The sequence below is a fragment of the Neoarius graeffei genome, chromosome 1 (assembly GCF_027579695.1).
Source record: "Neoarius graeffei isolate fNeoGra1 chromosome 1, fNeoGra1.pri, whole genome shotgun sequence".
Classification (NCBI taxonomy): domain Eukaryota; kingdom Metazoa; phylum Chordata; class Actinopteri; order Siluriformes; family Ariidae; genus Neoarius; species Neoarius graeffei.
In genome coordinates, this window is record NC_083569.1 from 6386283 (window position 1) to 6399188 (window position 12906).

At 41.4% G+C, this 12906-nt stretch overlaps 1 protein-coding gene across 2 annotated transcripts in view; it reads left to right on the plus strand.

The window, feature by feature from the left end:
* The first annotated feature begins 8376 nt into the window (after positions 1–8376).
* st6galnac3 (ST6 (alpha-N-acetyl-neuraminyl-2,3-beta-galactosyl-1,3)-N-acetylgalactosaminide alpha-2,6-sialyltransferase 3) overlaps positions 8377–12906 on the plus strand; it is a 191808-nt gene continuing 187278 nt past the window's right edge. For both annotated transcript variants that reach the window (XM_060928919.1, XM_060928924.1), the window contains exon 1: positions 8377–8560. In XM_060928919.1, the coding sequence (XP_060784902.1) occupies positions 8543–8560 (18 nt within the window). In that variant the 5' untranslated portion in view covers positions 8377–8542. The remainder of the gene's footprint in view (positions 8561–12906) is intronic.

Consider the following 12906-nt stretch of genomic DNA (forward strand, 5'->3'; position numbering starts at 1 on the left):
ATCAGTGAAACGAAGTCTGTCTGGAGAGGTACAGTAACAGTATGGATTTCACAGGAGGAGATGTTAAGATGAGATGCTTATTTAATATTTATGGAAGGAGTCTCCGGTGTCAGCAGTCACTGTGAAAGTCTTCAGGATGAAGGACTTACTGGTTTAACAGGCGAGGGGATGAATGTTTTCAGACACAAACTAAACTGTTTCACAGACGTTCCACAACGTTAAACGTAACCGCGTGTGCTGATTGGCCGAGAAATTCAGACTCTTTCTCGATAATCAGCTCGGCAAAATGGCAGCCGATCGCTTCGTCACCGTAAGTGAGGAAGAATTATAGATTATGAAAGAAAATGCTGTTCCTAAAATAAAAGTACAAAAGATGTTCTGAAGTTTGGTCTGAAACTATTCAAAGGTGGAACTGTGATTTATTTTATCGATTTCAGAACAAAGTATTTTATGCGACTCGGCGTAGAGGAGTGACACAAGTCTGCGCTGCAAACTTATTATATTTACATATTTTTAAAAAAAATCACCTGTGTATTTATACTATAACAATTATCCGCCTCAGGCTCAGTGAATATCGGTGATTATTATCCATACAGGACACTTTTTCAATGGAATAAAAACGTGTTCTATTCCCGTCTCGCGGGTTTCATTCATTTGGTCTGATAGCAAGCAATATTGTTATCATATCACTTGTGTGTATTACGTCGCTCTACCGAATGGAGAATGAGCGTTGAATATGGTTTACGATATTGCATGGTTGTCAAGACAACATGACGTCACACGTCGGAGACGTAAAACTTCTGTACTAGCGAGCGACGGTGATGATTTGTAAATAAACAAACATGGCCGCCTGGTTTGCTTTGTTAAATCTCTAGCCGCTTTATCCTGTTCTACAGGGTCGCAGGCAAGCTGGAGCCCATCCCAGCTGACTACGGGTGAAAGGCGGGGTTCACCCTGGACAAGTCGCCAGGTCGTCACAGGGCTGACATATAGACACAGACAACCATTCACACTCACATTCACACCTACGGTCAATTTAGAGTCACCAGTTAACCTAACCTGCATGTCCTTGGACTGTGGGGGAAACCGGAGCACCCGGAGGAAACCCACGCGGACACGGGGAGAACATGCAAACTCCACACAGAAAGGCCCTCGCCGGCCACGGGGCTCGAACCCGGACCTTCTTGCTGTGAGGCGACAGCGCTAACCACTACACCACCGTGCCGCCCTGCTTTGTTAAATACGGAAGATTCTGAGAGAATTTTGAAAGATAAAGACGTGTCGAACACCTTTCAAAGGGTGGGATATACCGGTATTAGGCAGCAAGAGAACAGTCAGTTCTTGAAGAAGTTGATGTGTTGGAAGCAGGAAAAAATGGGCAAGCGTAAGTGAACGACTTTGACAAGGGCCAAGTGGTGATGGCTAGATCAGTGGTTCTCAACCTTTTTTCAGTGATGTACCCCTTGTAAAATACTTTTTCAGCCAAGTACCCCCGAACCAGTGTAAAGCATTTTGTGTCAACACTGTCTGTTTTATTAAACTTTGTAACTGCAAAATATTGTATGATCCTCAACTCTTTGGAATTGAAAATGTATAAAAATAACTTAAGATTTTTTAAAAGAAATAATTAACTTAGTTATAAATAAAGATTTGTGCACACAAAATAATCAACTTAAAGTGTCCTCTTTTAGGTTTATAATAAAGATACAGTTAGGTCCATAAATATTTGGACAGAGGCGACATTTTTCTAATTTTGGTTCTGTACATTACCACAATGAATTGTGAACAAAACAATTCAGATGCAGTTGAAGTTCAGACTTTCAGCTTTAATTCAGTGGGTTGAACAAAATGATTGCATAAAAATGTGAGGAACTAAAGCATTTTTTAAACACAATCCCTTCATTCCAGGGGCTCAAAAGTAATTGGACAAATTACATAATTGTAAATAAAATGTTCATTTCTAATACTTGGTTGAAAACCCTTTGTTGGCAATGACTGCCTGAAGTCTTGAACTCATGGACATCACCAGACGCTGTGTTTCCTCCTTTTTAATGCTCTGCCAGGCCTTTACTGCAGCGGTTTTCAGTTGCTGTTTGCTTGTGGGCCTTTCTGTCTGAAGTTTAGTCTTTAACAAGTGAAATGCATGCTCAATTGGGTTGAGATCAGGTGACTGACTTGGCCATTCAAGAATATTCCACTTCTTTGCTTTAATAAACTCCTGGGTTGCTTTGGCTTTATGTTCTGGGTCATTGTCCATCTGTATTATGAAACGCCGACCAATCAGTTTGGCTGGATTTGAGCACACAGTATGTCTCTGAATACCTCAGAATTCATCCGGCTGCTTCTGTCCTGTGTCACATCATCAATAAACACTAGTGACCCAGTGCCACTGGCAGCCATGCATGCCCAAGCCTTCACACTGCCTCCGCCGTGTTTTACAGATGATGTGGTATGCTTTAGATCATGAGCTGTACCACGCCTTCGCCATACTTTTTTCTTTCCATCATTCTGGTCGAGGTTGATCTTGGTTTCTGAGCTTGAAATATTTATTAAATAATATTTATAATGATTTTTGAATTGATGCTATACACACACACACACACACACACACACACACACACACACACACACACAGTAGGGCAAAAAAGTATTTAGTCAGTCACCAATTGTGCAAGTTCTCCCACTTAAAAAGATGAGAGAGGCCTGTAATTTTCATCATAGGTACACTTCAACTATGAGAGACAGAATGAGAAAAAAAAAAATCAAGAAAATCACATTGTCTGATTTTTAAAGAATTTATTTGCAAATTATGGTGGAAAATAAGTATTTGGTCAATAACAAAAGTTCATCTCAACACTTTGTTATATACCCTTTGTTGGCAATGACAGAGGTCAAATGTTTTCTGTAAGTCTTCACAAGGTTTTCACACACTGTTGCTGGTATTTTGGCCCATTCCTCCATGCAGATCTCCTCTAGAGCAGTGATGTTTTGGGGCTGTCGCTGGGCAACACCGACTTTCAACTCCCTCCAAAGATTTTCTATGGGGTTGAGATCTGGAGACTGGCTAGGCCACTCCAGGACCTTGAAATGCTTCTTACGAAGCCACTCCTTCGTTGCCCGGGCGGTGTGTTTGGGATCATTTGTCATGCTGAAAGACCCAGCCACATTTCATCTTCAATGCCCTTGCTGATGGAAGGAGGTTTTCACTCAAAATCTCACGATACATGGCCCCATTCATTCTTTCCTTTACACGGATCAGTCGTCCTGGTCCCTTTGCAGAAAAACAGCCCCAAAGCATGATGTTTCCACCCCCATGCTTCACAGTAGGTATGGTGTTCTTTGGATGCAACTCAGCATTCTTTCTCCTCCAAACACGACAAGTTGAGTTTTTACCAAAAAGTTCTATTTTGGTTTCATCTGACCATATGACATTCTCCCAATCCTCTTCTGGATCATCCAAATGCTCTCTAGCAAACTTCAGACGGGCCTGGACATGTACTGGCTTAAGCAGGGGGACATGTCTGGCACTGCAGGATTTGAGTCCCTGGTGGCATAATGTGTTACTGATGGTAGTCTTTGTTACTTTGGTCCCAGCTCTCTGCAGGTCATTCACTAGGTCCCCCCATGTGGTTCTGGGATTTTTGCTCACCGTTCTTGTGATCATTTTGAGCCCATGGGGTGAGATCTTGCGTGGAGCCCCAGATCGAGGGAGATTATCAGTGGTCTTGTATGTCTTCCATTTTCTAATAATTGCTCCCACAGTTGATTTCTTCACACCAAGCTGCTTACCTATTGCAGATTCAGTCTTCCCAGCCTGGTGCAGGTCTACAATTTTGTTTCTGGTGTCCTTTGACAGCTCTTTGGTCTTGGCCATAGTGGAGTTTGGAGTGTGACTGTTTGAGGTTGTGGACAGATGTCTTTTATACTGATAACGAGTTCAAACAGGTGCCATTAATACAGGTAACGAGTGGAGGACAGAGGAGCCTCTTAAAGAAGAAGCTACAGGTCTGTGAGAGCCAGAAATCTTGCTTGTTTGTAGGTGACCAAATACTTATTTTACCGAGGAATTTACCAATTAATTCATTAAAAATCCTACAATGTGATTTCCTGGATTCTTTCTCCCCATTCTGTCTCTCATAGTTGAAGTGTACCTATGATGAAAATTACAGGCCTCTCTCATCTTTTTAAGTGGGAGAACTTGCACAATTGGTGGCTGACTAAATACTTTTTTGCCCCACTGTATATATAGTTTTTAAATCTCACGTACCCCCTGGAGTGCCTCCAAGTACTCCAAGGGGTATGAGTACCCCCATTTGAGAACCACTGGGCTAGATGACTGGGTCTGAACATCTCCAAAATGGCACATCTTGTGAGATGTTCCCGGTATACAGTGGTTCGTACCTACCAAAAGTGGTCCAAGGAAGGACAACCGGTGAACTGGTGACAAGGTCATGGGTGTCAAAGACTCATAGATTTGCACGGGGTATGAAGGCTCGCCCATATGGTCCAATCCCACAGAAGAGCTATTGTAGCACAAACTGACAGCACCGAGTCACAGGTAAGCTAGCAGCGGCCTTTGAGAATGCTGATATGAAGAGAGTGTGTATGTCTCATCTCATCTCATTATCTCTCGCCACTTTATCCTGTTCTACAGGGTCGCAGGCAAGCTGGAGCCTATCCCAGCTGACTACGGGCGAAAGGCGGGGTACACCCTGGACAAGTCGCCAGGTCATCACAGGGCTGACACATAGACACAGACAACCATTCACACTCACATTCACACCTACGCTCAATTTAGAGTCACCAGTTAACCTAACTGCATGTCTTTGGACTGTGGGGGAAACCGGAGCACCCGGAGGAAACCCACGCGGACACGGGGAGAACATGCAAACTCCGCACAGAAAGGCCCTCGCCGGCCACTGGGCTCGAACCCGGAACCTTCTTGCTGTGAGGCGACAGCGCTAACCACTACACTACCGAGCCACCAAAATAAATAGATATAAAATATATAAAGAAACAAAAACAAATGAATTAAACATCAGCATCAAAAGACAAACACTTAATTTCTGACATGACAAAACAAAAACAGTTAAAATGTAGGTAATGCTAATGTGAAAAGGTATGTCTTGAGCTTGGACTTAAAAACAGTAATAGAGGGAGCATTTCTAATGTCAGGAGGCAGAAGGTTCCACAGCCAAGGACCAGCGACCGCAAAAGCTCTGTCACCTTTTAGCTTAAGACGAGTTCGGGGGACATGGAGGAGACCTCTGCTGGAAAATCTAAGAGACATGGGAGCCTCAGGGGGATGAATAGCAGCAGCTAAGTAGTTGGGAGCCAAGCCATGAAGAGCTTTAAAAACCATTAACAGGATCTTAAATTCAATCCTAGACTGGACAGGAAGCCAGTGCAATGAGGCTAGGACAGGTGTGATGTGCTCATGTTTTTTTGCGTTAGTAAGCAACCTAGCAGCCGCATTTTGGACAATTTGAAGCCATGACACCAGTGTTTGAGGGAGACCAAAATAAAGGGAGTTACAGCAATCTAAGTGTGACGTTATAAAGGCATGGATGACTTTTTCCAGGTCATTGTATGACAGAACAGATTTAAGTTTTGCAATGATCCTTAATTGGTAGAAACTAGTCTTAACAACAGAAGAGATTTGTTTGTTCAACGTCACAATGAGCTAAGAGATCTAGAAGCTGATCTTCTGAGCATGGTGTGTAGTGACGTTGAAATCGAACCAGTTCTTCAGGATATCTCTGGGGAACAGCTTAACAGAGGATCTAATAAAGCTCAAGATGCAAGGCTGGACATTCACGCGCTTGGTTTCTGGGGTCCCCAAAGCTCGGCATTTTTTGATGTGAGGGTTTGCCACCCTAATGCCGAGTCCTACAGAGACAAGGAAATACAGCAAGTCTATCGCATCCATGAAACCGACAAGAAGCGACTGTATTCAAGGAGAGTGTTGGATGTCGAGCACGGTTCATTTATGCCACTTATATTTGCAATGACAGGAGGAATGGGGGACGAATGCCATAGGTATCACTGTCGATTGGCTGAACTGATAGCAGCAAAGAAAGGGGAACAATATGCGCAGACAATTTCATGGATAAGGGCAAAAACATCTTTTGCACTCCTCCGATCAGCCTTGGTCTAGGCACGAGAGTCAAACGATGAGCCCCACTCGATCTCATCAGCCATGATTTTGATGTTGCAGTCGCAGAGGGAGCTCTTTAGATAGACTTTTGATTTTTAGAGTATATATACCGAACTTTTATTCTTTTTGTAATACAAATTAATATTTATTATTTATTATGAGCATTTTTGTAAATTCAATAGGTAAAGTTTTACTATTATTATTCTTGTAATTAGATCTTTTATCGTTATTAATAAAAATTGTTTTATATTTTTTATTTATTTTTTTAAATCACTTTTTGAAAGGTGATATATCAAGAAGGTTTATATAAATAACAAAAACAATATCAACATTATTATTATTATTTATTTTTTAAAATCACTTTTTGAAAGGGGGCGGCACGGTGGTGTAGTGGTTAGCGCTGTCGCCTCACAGCAAGAAGGTCCGGGTTCGAGCCCCGTGGCCGGCGAGGGCCTTTCTGTGTGGAGTTTGCATGTTCTCCCCGTGTCCGCGTGGGTTTCCTCCGGGTGCTCCGGTTTCCCCCACAGTCCAAAGACATGCAGGTTAGGTTAACTGGTGACTCTAAATTGAGCGTAGGTGTGAATGTGAGTGTGAATGGTTGTCTGTGTCTATGTGTCAGCCCTGTGATGACCTGGCGACTTGTCCAGGGTGAACCCCGCCTTTCGCCCGTAGTCAGCTGGGATAGGCTCCAGCTTGCCTGCGACCCTGTAGAACAGGATAAAGCGGCTAGAGATGATATGAGACTTTTTGAAAGGTGATATATCAAGAAGGTTTATATAAATAACAAAAACAATATCAACATTATTATTATTATTATTATTTATTTTTTTAAATCACTTTTTGAAAGGTGATATATCAAGAAGGTTTATATAAATAACAAAAACAATATCAACATTATTATTATTATTATTATTTATTTTTTTAAATAACTTTTTGAAAGGTGATATATCAAGAAGGTTTATATAAATAACAAAAACAATATCAACATTATTATTATTATTATTTTTTAAATCACTTTTTGAAAGGTGATATATCAAGAAGGTTTATATAAATAACAAAAACAATATCAACATTATTATTATTATTATTATTATTATTTATTTTATTTTTTAATCACTTTTTGAAATATATCTAAAGAAGGTTTATATAAATAACAAAAACAATATCAACATTATTATTATTATTATTATTATTATTATTAATTTTATTTTTTAATCACTTTTTGAAATATATCTAAAGAAGGCTTATATAAATAAAAACAAATGTCAACATTATTATTATTATTATTATTTATTTTATTTTTTAATCACTTTTTGAAATATATCTAAAGAAGGTTTATATAAATAACAAAAACAATATCAACATTATTATTATTATTATTATTATTATTATTATTTATTTTATTTTTTAATCACTTTTTGAAATATATCTAAAGAAGGTTTATATAAATAAAAACAAATGTCAACATTATTATTATTATTATTATTATTATTATTTATTTTATTTTTTAATCACTTTTTGAAATATATCTAAAGAAGGTTTATATAAATAACAAAAACAATATCAACATTATTATTATTATTATTATTATTTATTTTTTTAAATCACTTTTTGAAAGGTGATATATCAAGAAGGTTTATATAAATAACAAAAACAATATCAATATTATTATTATTATTATTATTATTATTATTTATTTTTTAATCACTTTTTGAAATATATCTAAAGAAGGTTTATATAAATAACAAAAACAATATCAACATAATAATAATAATAATAATAATAATAATAATGTTGATATTGTTTTTGTTATTTATATAAACCTTCTTTAGATATATTTCAAAAAGTGATTAAAAAATAAAATTAATAATAATAATAATAATAATAATAATAATAATAATTATTAATTTTATTTTTTAATCACTTTTTGAAATATATCTAAAGAAGGCTTATATAAATAAAAACAAATGTCAACATTATTATTATTATTATTATTATTATTATTATTATTAATTTTATTTTTTAATCACTTTTTGAAATATATCTAAAGAAGGCTTATATAAATAAAAACAAATGTCAACATTATTATTATTATTATTATTATTATTATTAAACAACACCAGTCCTCCATGAGTCACGTGACGAGAGGGGCGGAGCTCGTGAGACCAACAGCCAATCGGAGCAGACGTCAAGCCGAAGCTGTTTAGAGAAATAGAAATAAGAGAAGTGAGTCGCAGATGAGATCTGTGCTGAGAATGCGTGTGTTTGTGCAGCAGGTTTGGGTTTCAGGGAGCACAGAGCGAGGCCAGGAGGAGCTGGGTTCCAGCCCCTAAACCGACACCGCGCGCGGGAGGGACACATAACGGTGCACCGCCGAGCAGCACCATGGCCTGGATCTGCAAGGTGAGGGGGTAAATATATATGCACACACACACACACTGCGGGTTTATAAAGGTGCCTGCTGTAATGCCAGCCGTTCAGTCCCTTGTGCTCAGGGGCTTGGAGCCGAATCCAGCAGGGACTGACAGAGCGATCACCAGCCTGGAGAGAAAATAAACAAGCTCTGGTTCAGATAAACACTGGCTTTCTCAAGCCTGAACAACAACAACAACAACCTGCTGCGAGTTACTGTCCTATAAACACTCTGTCCACCTTTAATGTGTAACTGCAAGCTAAACAAATAAAGTGAAAAACAATCAAACTTTTTTTTTTTTAGGGGAGGGGGAAAAAACCCCACCCCCTAAGGTTCTGGGTTCGAACCCAGCCTTTCTGTGTGGAGTTTGCATGTTCTCTCTGTGTCAGTGTGAATGGTTGTTTCAGCCCTGTGATGACCTGGCGACTTGTCCAGGGTGTACCCTGCCTCTCGCCCGTAGTCAGCTGGGATAGGATCCAGCTTGCCTGCGACCCTGTAGAACAGGATAAAGCGGCTACAGAAGGTTACAGCAAGAAGGTCCGGGTTCGAGCCCAGCAGCCAACGAAGGCCTTTCTGTGTGGAGTTTGCATGTTCTCCCCGTGTCTGTGTGGGTTTCCTCCACAGTTCAAAAACATGCAGGTTAGTCTAATTGGTGGCTCTAAGGCCAAGTTTACATTAGACCGTATCTGTCTCGTTTTCTTCGCGGATGCACTGTCCGTTTACATTAAAACGCCAGGAAACGGGAATCCGCCAGCGTCCACGTATTCAATCCAGATCGTGTCTGATCCGGTGCTGTGTAAACATTGAGAATACGCGGATACGCTGTGCTGAGCTCCAGCTGGCATCATCATTGGACAACATCACTGTGACATCCACCTTCCTGATTCGCTGGCGTTGGTCATGTGACGCGACTGCTGAAAAACGGCGCGGACTTCCGCCTTGTATCACCTTTCATTAAAGAGTATAAAAGTATGAAAATACTGCAAATACTGATGCAAATACTGCCCATTGTGTAGTTATGATTGTCTTTAGGCTTGCCATCCTTCCACTTGCAAGTGGTAAGTGATATGCGCTGGGATCACACACACAGCGGCTCAGTCCCGAATCACTGCTCGTGCGCTATACTCGCGCGCTCTGTGAGCCGTGCAGGGCCGGAGTGCGCACCCTCCAGAGGGCACTCGCTGTTCAGGGCGGAGTGATTTGGAGCGCAGGATGCCTGCGGAGCTGAGTGTATCCGTGTATTGGCGTTGCTGTGTGCATGCTAATCGTTTTAAAAACGTTAATCTGATGATCCGCTGATACGGTCTAATGTAAACCCCACCTAAATTGACCGTAGGTGTGAATGTCAATTCAGCCCTGCGATGACCTGGCGACTTGTCCAGGGTGTACCCCGCCTTTCACCCGTAGTCAGCTGGGATAGGCTCCAGCTTGCCTGCAAACCTTTGGGACAGGATAAGCGGCTACAGATAATGGATGGATGGATGATGATAATAATAATAATAATAATAATAATAGGTGTGACGGTGGTGTAGTGGTTAGCGCTGTTACCTCACAGCAAGAAGGTCCGGGTTCGAGGGCCTTTCTGTGCGGAGTTTGCATGTTGTCCGCGTGGGTTTCTTCCACAGTTCAAAAACATGCAGGTTAGTCTAATTGGTGGCTCTAAATTGACCGTAGATGTGAGTGTGAATGGTTGTTTCAGCCCTGTGATGACCTGGCGACTTGTCCAGGGTGTACCCCGCCTCTCACCCGTAGTCAGCTGGGATAGGCTCCAGCTCACCTGCGACCCTGTAGACAGGATAAAGCGGCTAGAGATAATGGATGGATGCAAGGGAGTAACTTTGATTTTGACATTGGTGGGGACACAAAAGTGATCCAAGGCAGAGCTTCTGAAAGGTGTTTTTTTTTCCATTAGCAATCATAATTTCATGTCATATAGATCTTATAGGTTAACAAGGGCAGCCATGGCCTAACGGTTAGGGAGGTGGTCTTTGGATCCCAGGGTTGCAGGTTCAAAGCCCACCCTTACCTCTTTCTACATCTCCATCCATGGCTGTATGGGCGGGTAGTTACGGCTGCTGTGGGAAGCGTACTGCTTTTACAGCAGATAGAGGGATAGCCAACCATGTAAGTTAGTGAGAAACAGGTAGCTAATCAGAGAATGATATCTACGTTAGAGGGGGGATTATTAGCAGTGTCATACATTTAACCCTTTGTGTGCCATATAATCGTTGCACAGGTTAGGACATTGGTTTTATTGATCGTGATTACACAGTAGCGGCTGAATATTGGTAGGGACACGTCCCTAGCGTCCCTACCCAAAATTACGCCCTAGGATGGATGGATAATAATAGGTGTCACGGTGGTGTCGTGGTTAGCACTGTTGCCTCACAGCAAGAAGGTCCGGGTTCGAGCCCAGCAGCCAACGAAGGCCTTTCTGTGTGGAGTTTGCATGTTCTCCCCGTGTCTGCGTGGGTTTCCTCCACAGTTCAAAAACATGCAGGTTAGTCTAATTGACCGTGAGTGTGAATGGTTGTTTCAGCCCTGTGATGACCTGGCGACTTGTCCAGGGTGTACCCCGCCTTTCACCCGTAGTCAGCTGGGATAGGCGCCAGCTTGCCTGCGACCCTTTTGGACAGGATAAGCGGCTACAGATAATGGATGGATGATAATAATAATAGGTGTCACGGTGGTGTAGTGGTTAGCGCTGTCGCCTCACAGCAAGAAGGTCCGGGTTCGAGCCCCGTGGCCGGCGAGGGCCTTTCTGTGCGGAGTTTGCATGTTCTCCCCGTGTCCGCGTGGGTTTCCTTCGAGTGCTCCGGTTTCCCCCACAGTCCAAAGACATGCAGGTTAGGCGAATTGGTGGCTCTAAATTGACCGTAGGTGTGAATGTGAGCGTGAATGGCTGTTTCAGCCCTGTGATGACCTGGCGACTTGTCCAGGGTGTACCCCACCTTTCACCCGTAGTCAGCTGGGATAGGCTCTAGCTTGCCTGCGACCCTGTAGAACAGGATAAAGCGGCTAGAGATAATGAGATGAGATGAGACAAAACAAACACAAGAACCTCGAATGGGGGAAAACCAACAACGATGAGTTAGTGTTATTAAAGAAACGTACATTAAGGTTTAAATACAGAGACAAATCCGAGGGTAAACCGAAAACACGTTTGTGTTTAGAAGTCTGGTGACTGTGAACGTGACAGCGGATGCTGTGCATGCGTCCTGTCGGCATGTTTGTATCTTGCTCTGGGAAGCATATTCCGGAAACATCTCCAACATGAGCCCAGTGTTGATTCTAGCGCCAACAGGACAGGCCTTTTGATTTTATTACGCTGGTCCTTTTGAGTAAGAGTCTATCAACGTGGCACATCTTGGCAATCTTTTCCAGCTCTTTCTTTCAGAAACATTCTTGAGTTGCCAAATTGTGAGGCCGTCTCCTTCTGTGCATAGCTCGATACAGACTTTTTTTTTTTTTTTTTTAGTTGGATTTTGGTCTGGGCTTTCAGAAACGTTGATCTTCTTTTGGTGAAGCTTTGCTGATCCTTTTGTTGATTTGGATGTAATGTCATGCCGAAAGGTGAAATTCCTTTGCGTCTTCAGCTTACTTGTCGACACCTGAATGTTTTGCGCTAAAATCGAGTGGTATTTGTAGCTTTTCATGATTCCCTCCACTTTGATCAAACCCCCAATTCTGGCTGAAGAAAAGCAGCTGTAAAGCATGATGCTACCACCACCATGCTTCAACTTGGGTATGGTGTTCTTTTGCTGATGTGCTTTTTTTTGTGCCAAACATCTTTCAGAATTATTATTATATCTTTTAGAATTATTCTCAATTTTGCCGCATGGTTTGGTGTGTTTTAATTGGGCTTGAATGCTTTTTTTTTTTTTTTTTCCCCATGAGAAACTAGCCCAGACATTGTTTTCACATGCGGAGAGTAATCCGTACTCATCAGATATTCTTGCAGCCTCTTTGATACTTATAATTTTGTCCGTTTAATCAGTTTATAATACATAGGGCCAAATTACTCAATTCTGATTGGTCAGTCAAGGAGGGCTTTTTTTTCCTTAACACAGGGCCGTATTTCTGAAATGCTATTGGCTAGTTCGTTGCTTGGTTACGGTTACAAAAATGATCAAATTTTTTCAACAAAATGGCTGACTCAGCAATGCCGTGTTTCGCTATATTTGACGAAGAAATGCTAAACCATTGGAAAGCTGCAAGCGAAAATGAAAATACCAAAAAAAGTAAAAATTTTTGGCTTTCCGTATTTAAGAAACGAGCCGCAGAAAGACAAATAAACGACTCTCGAGTGGCGTATGAATGCTGCGAGTTAGACAAG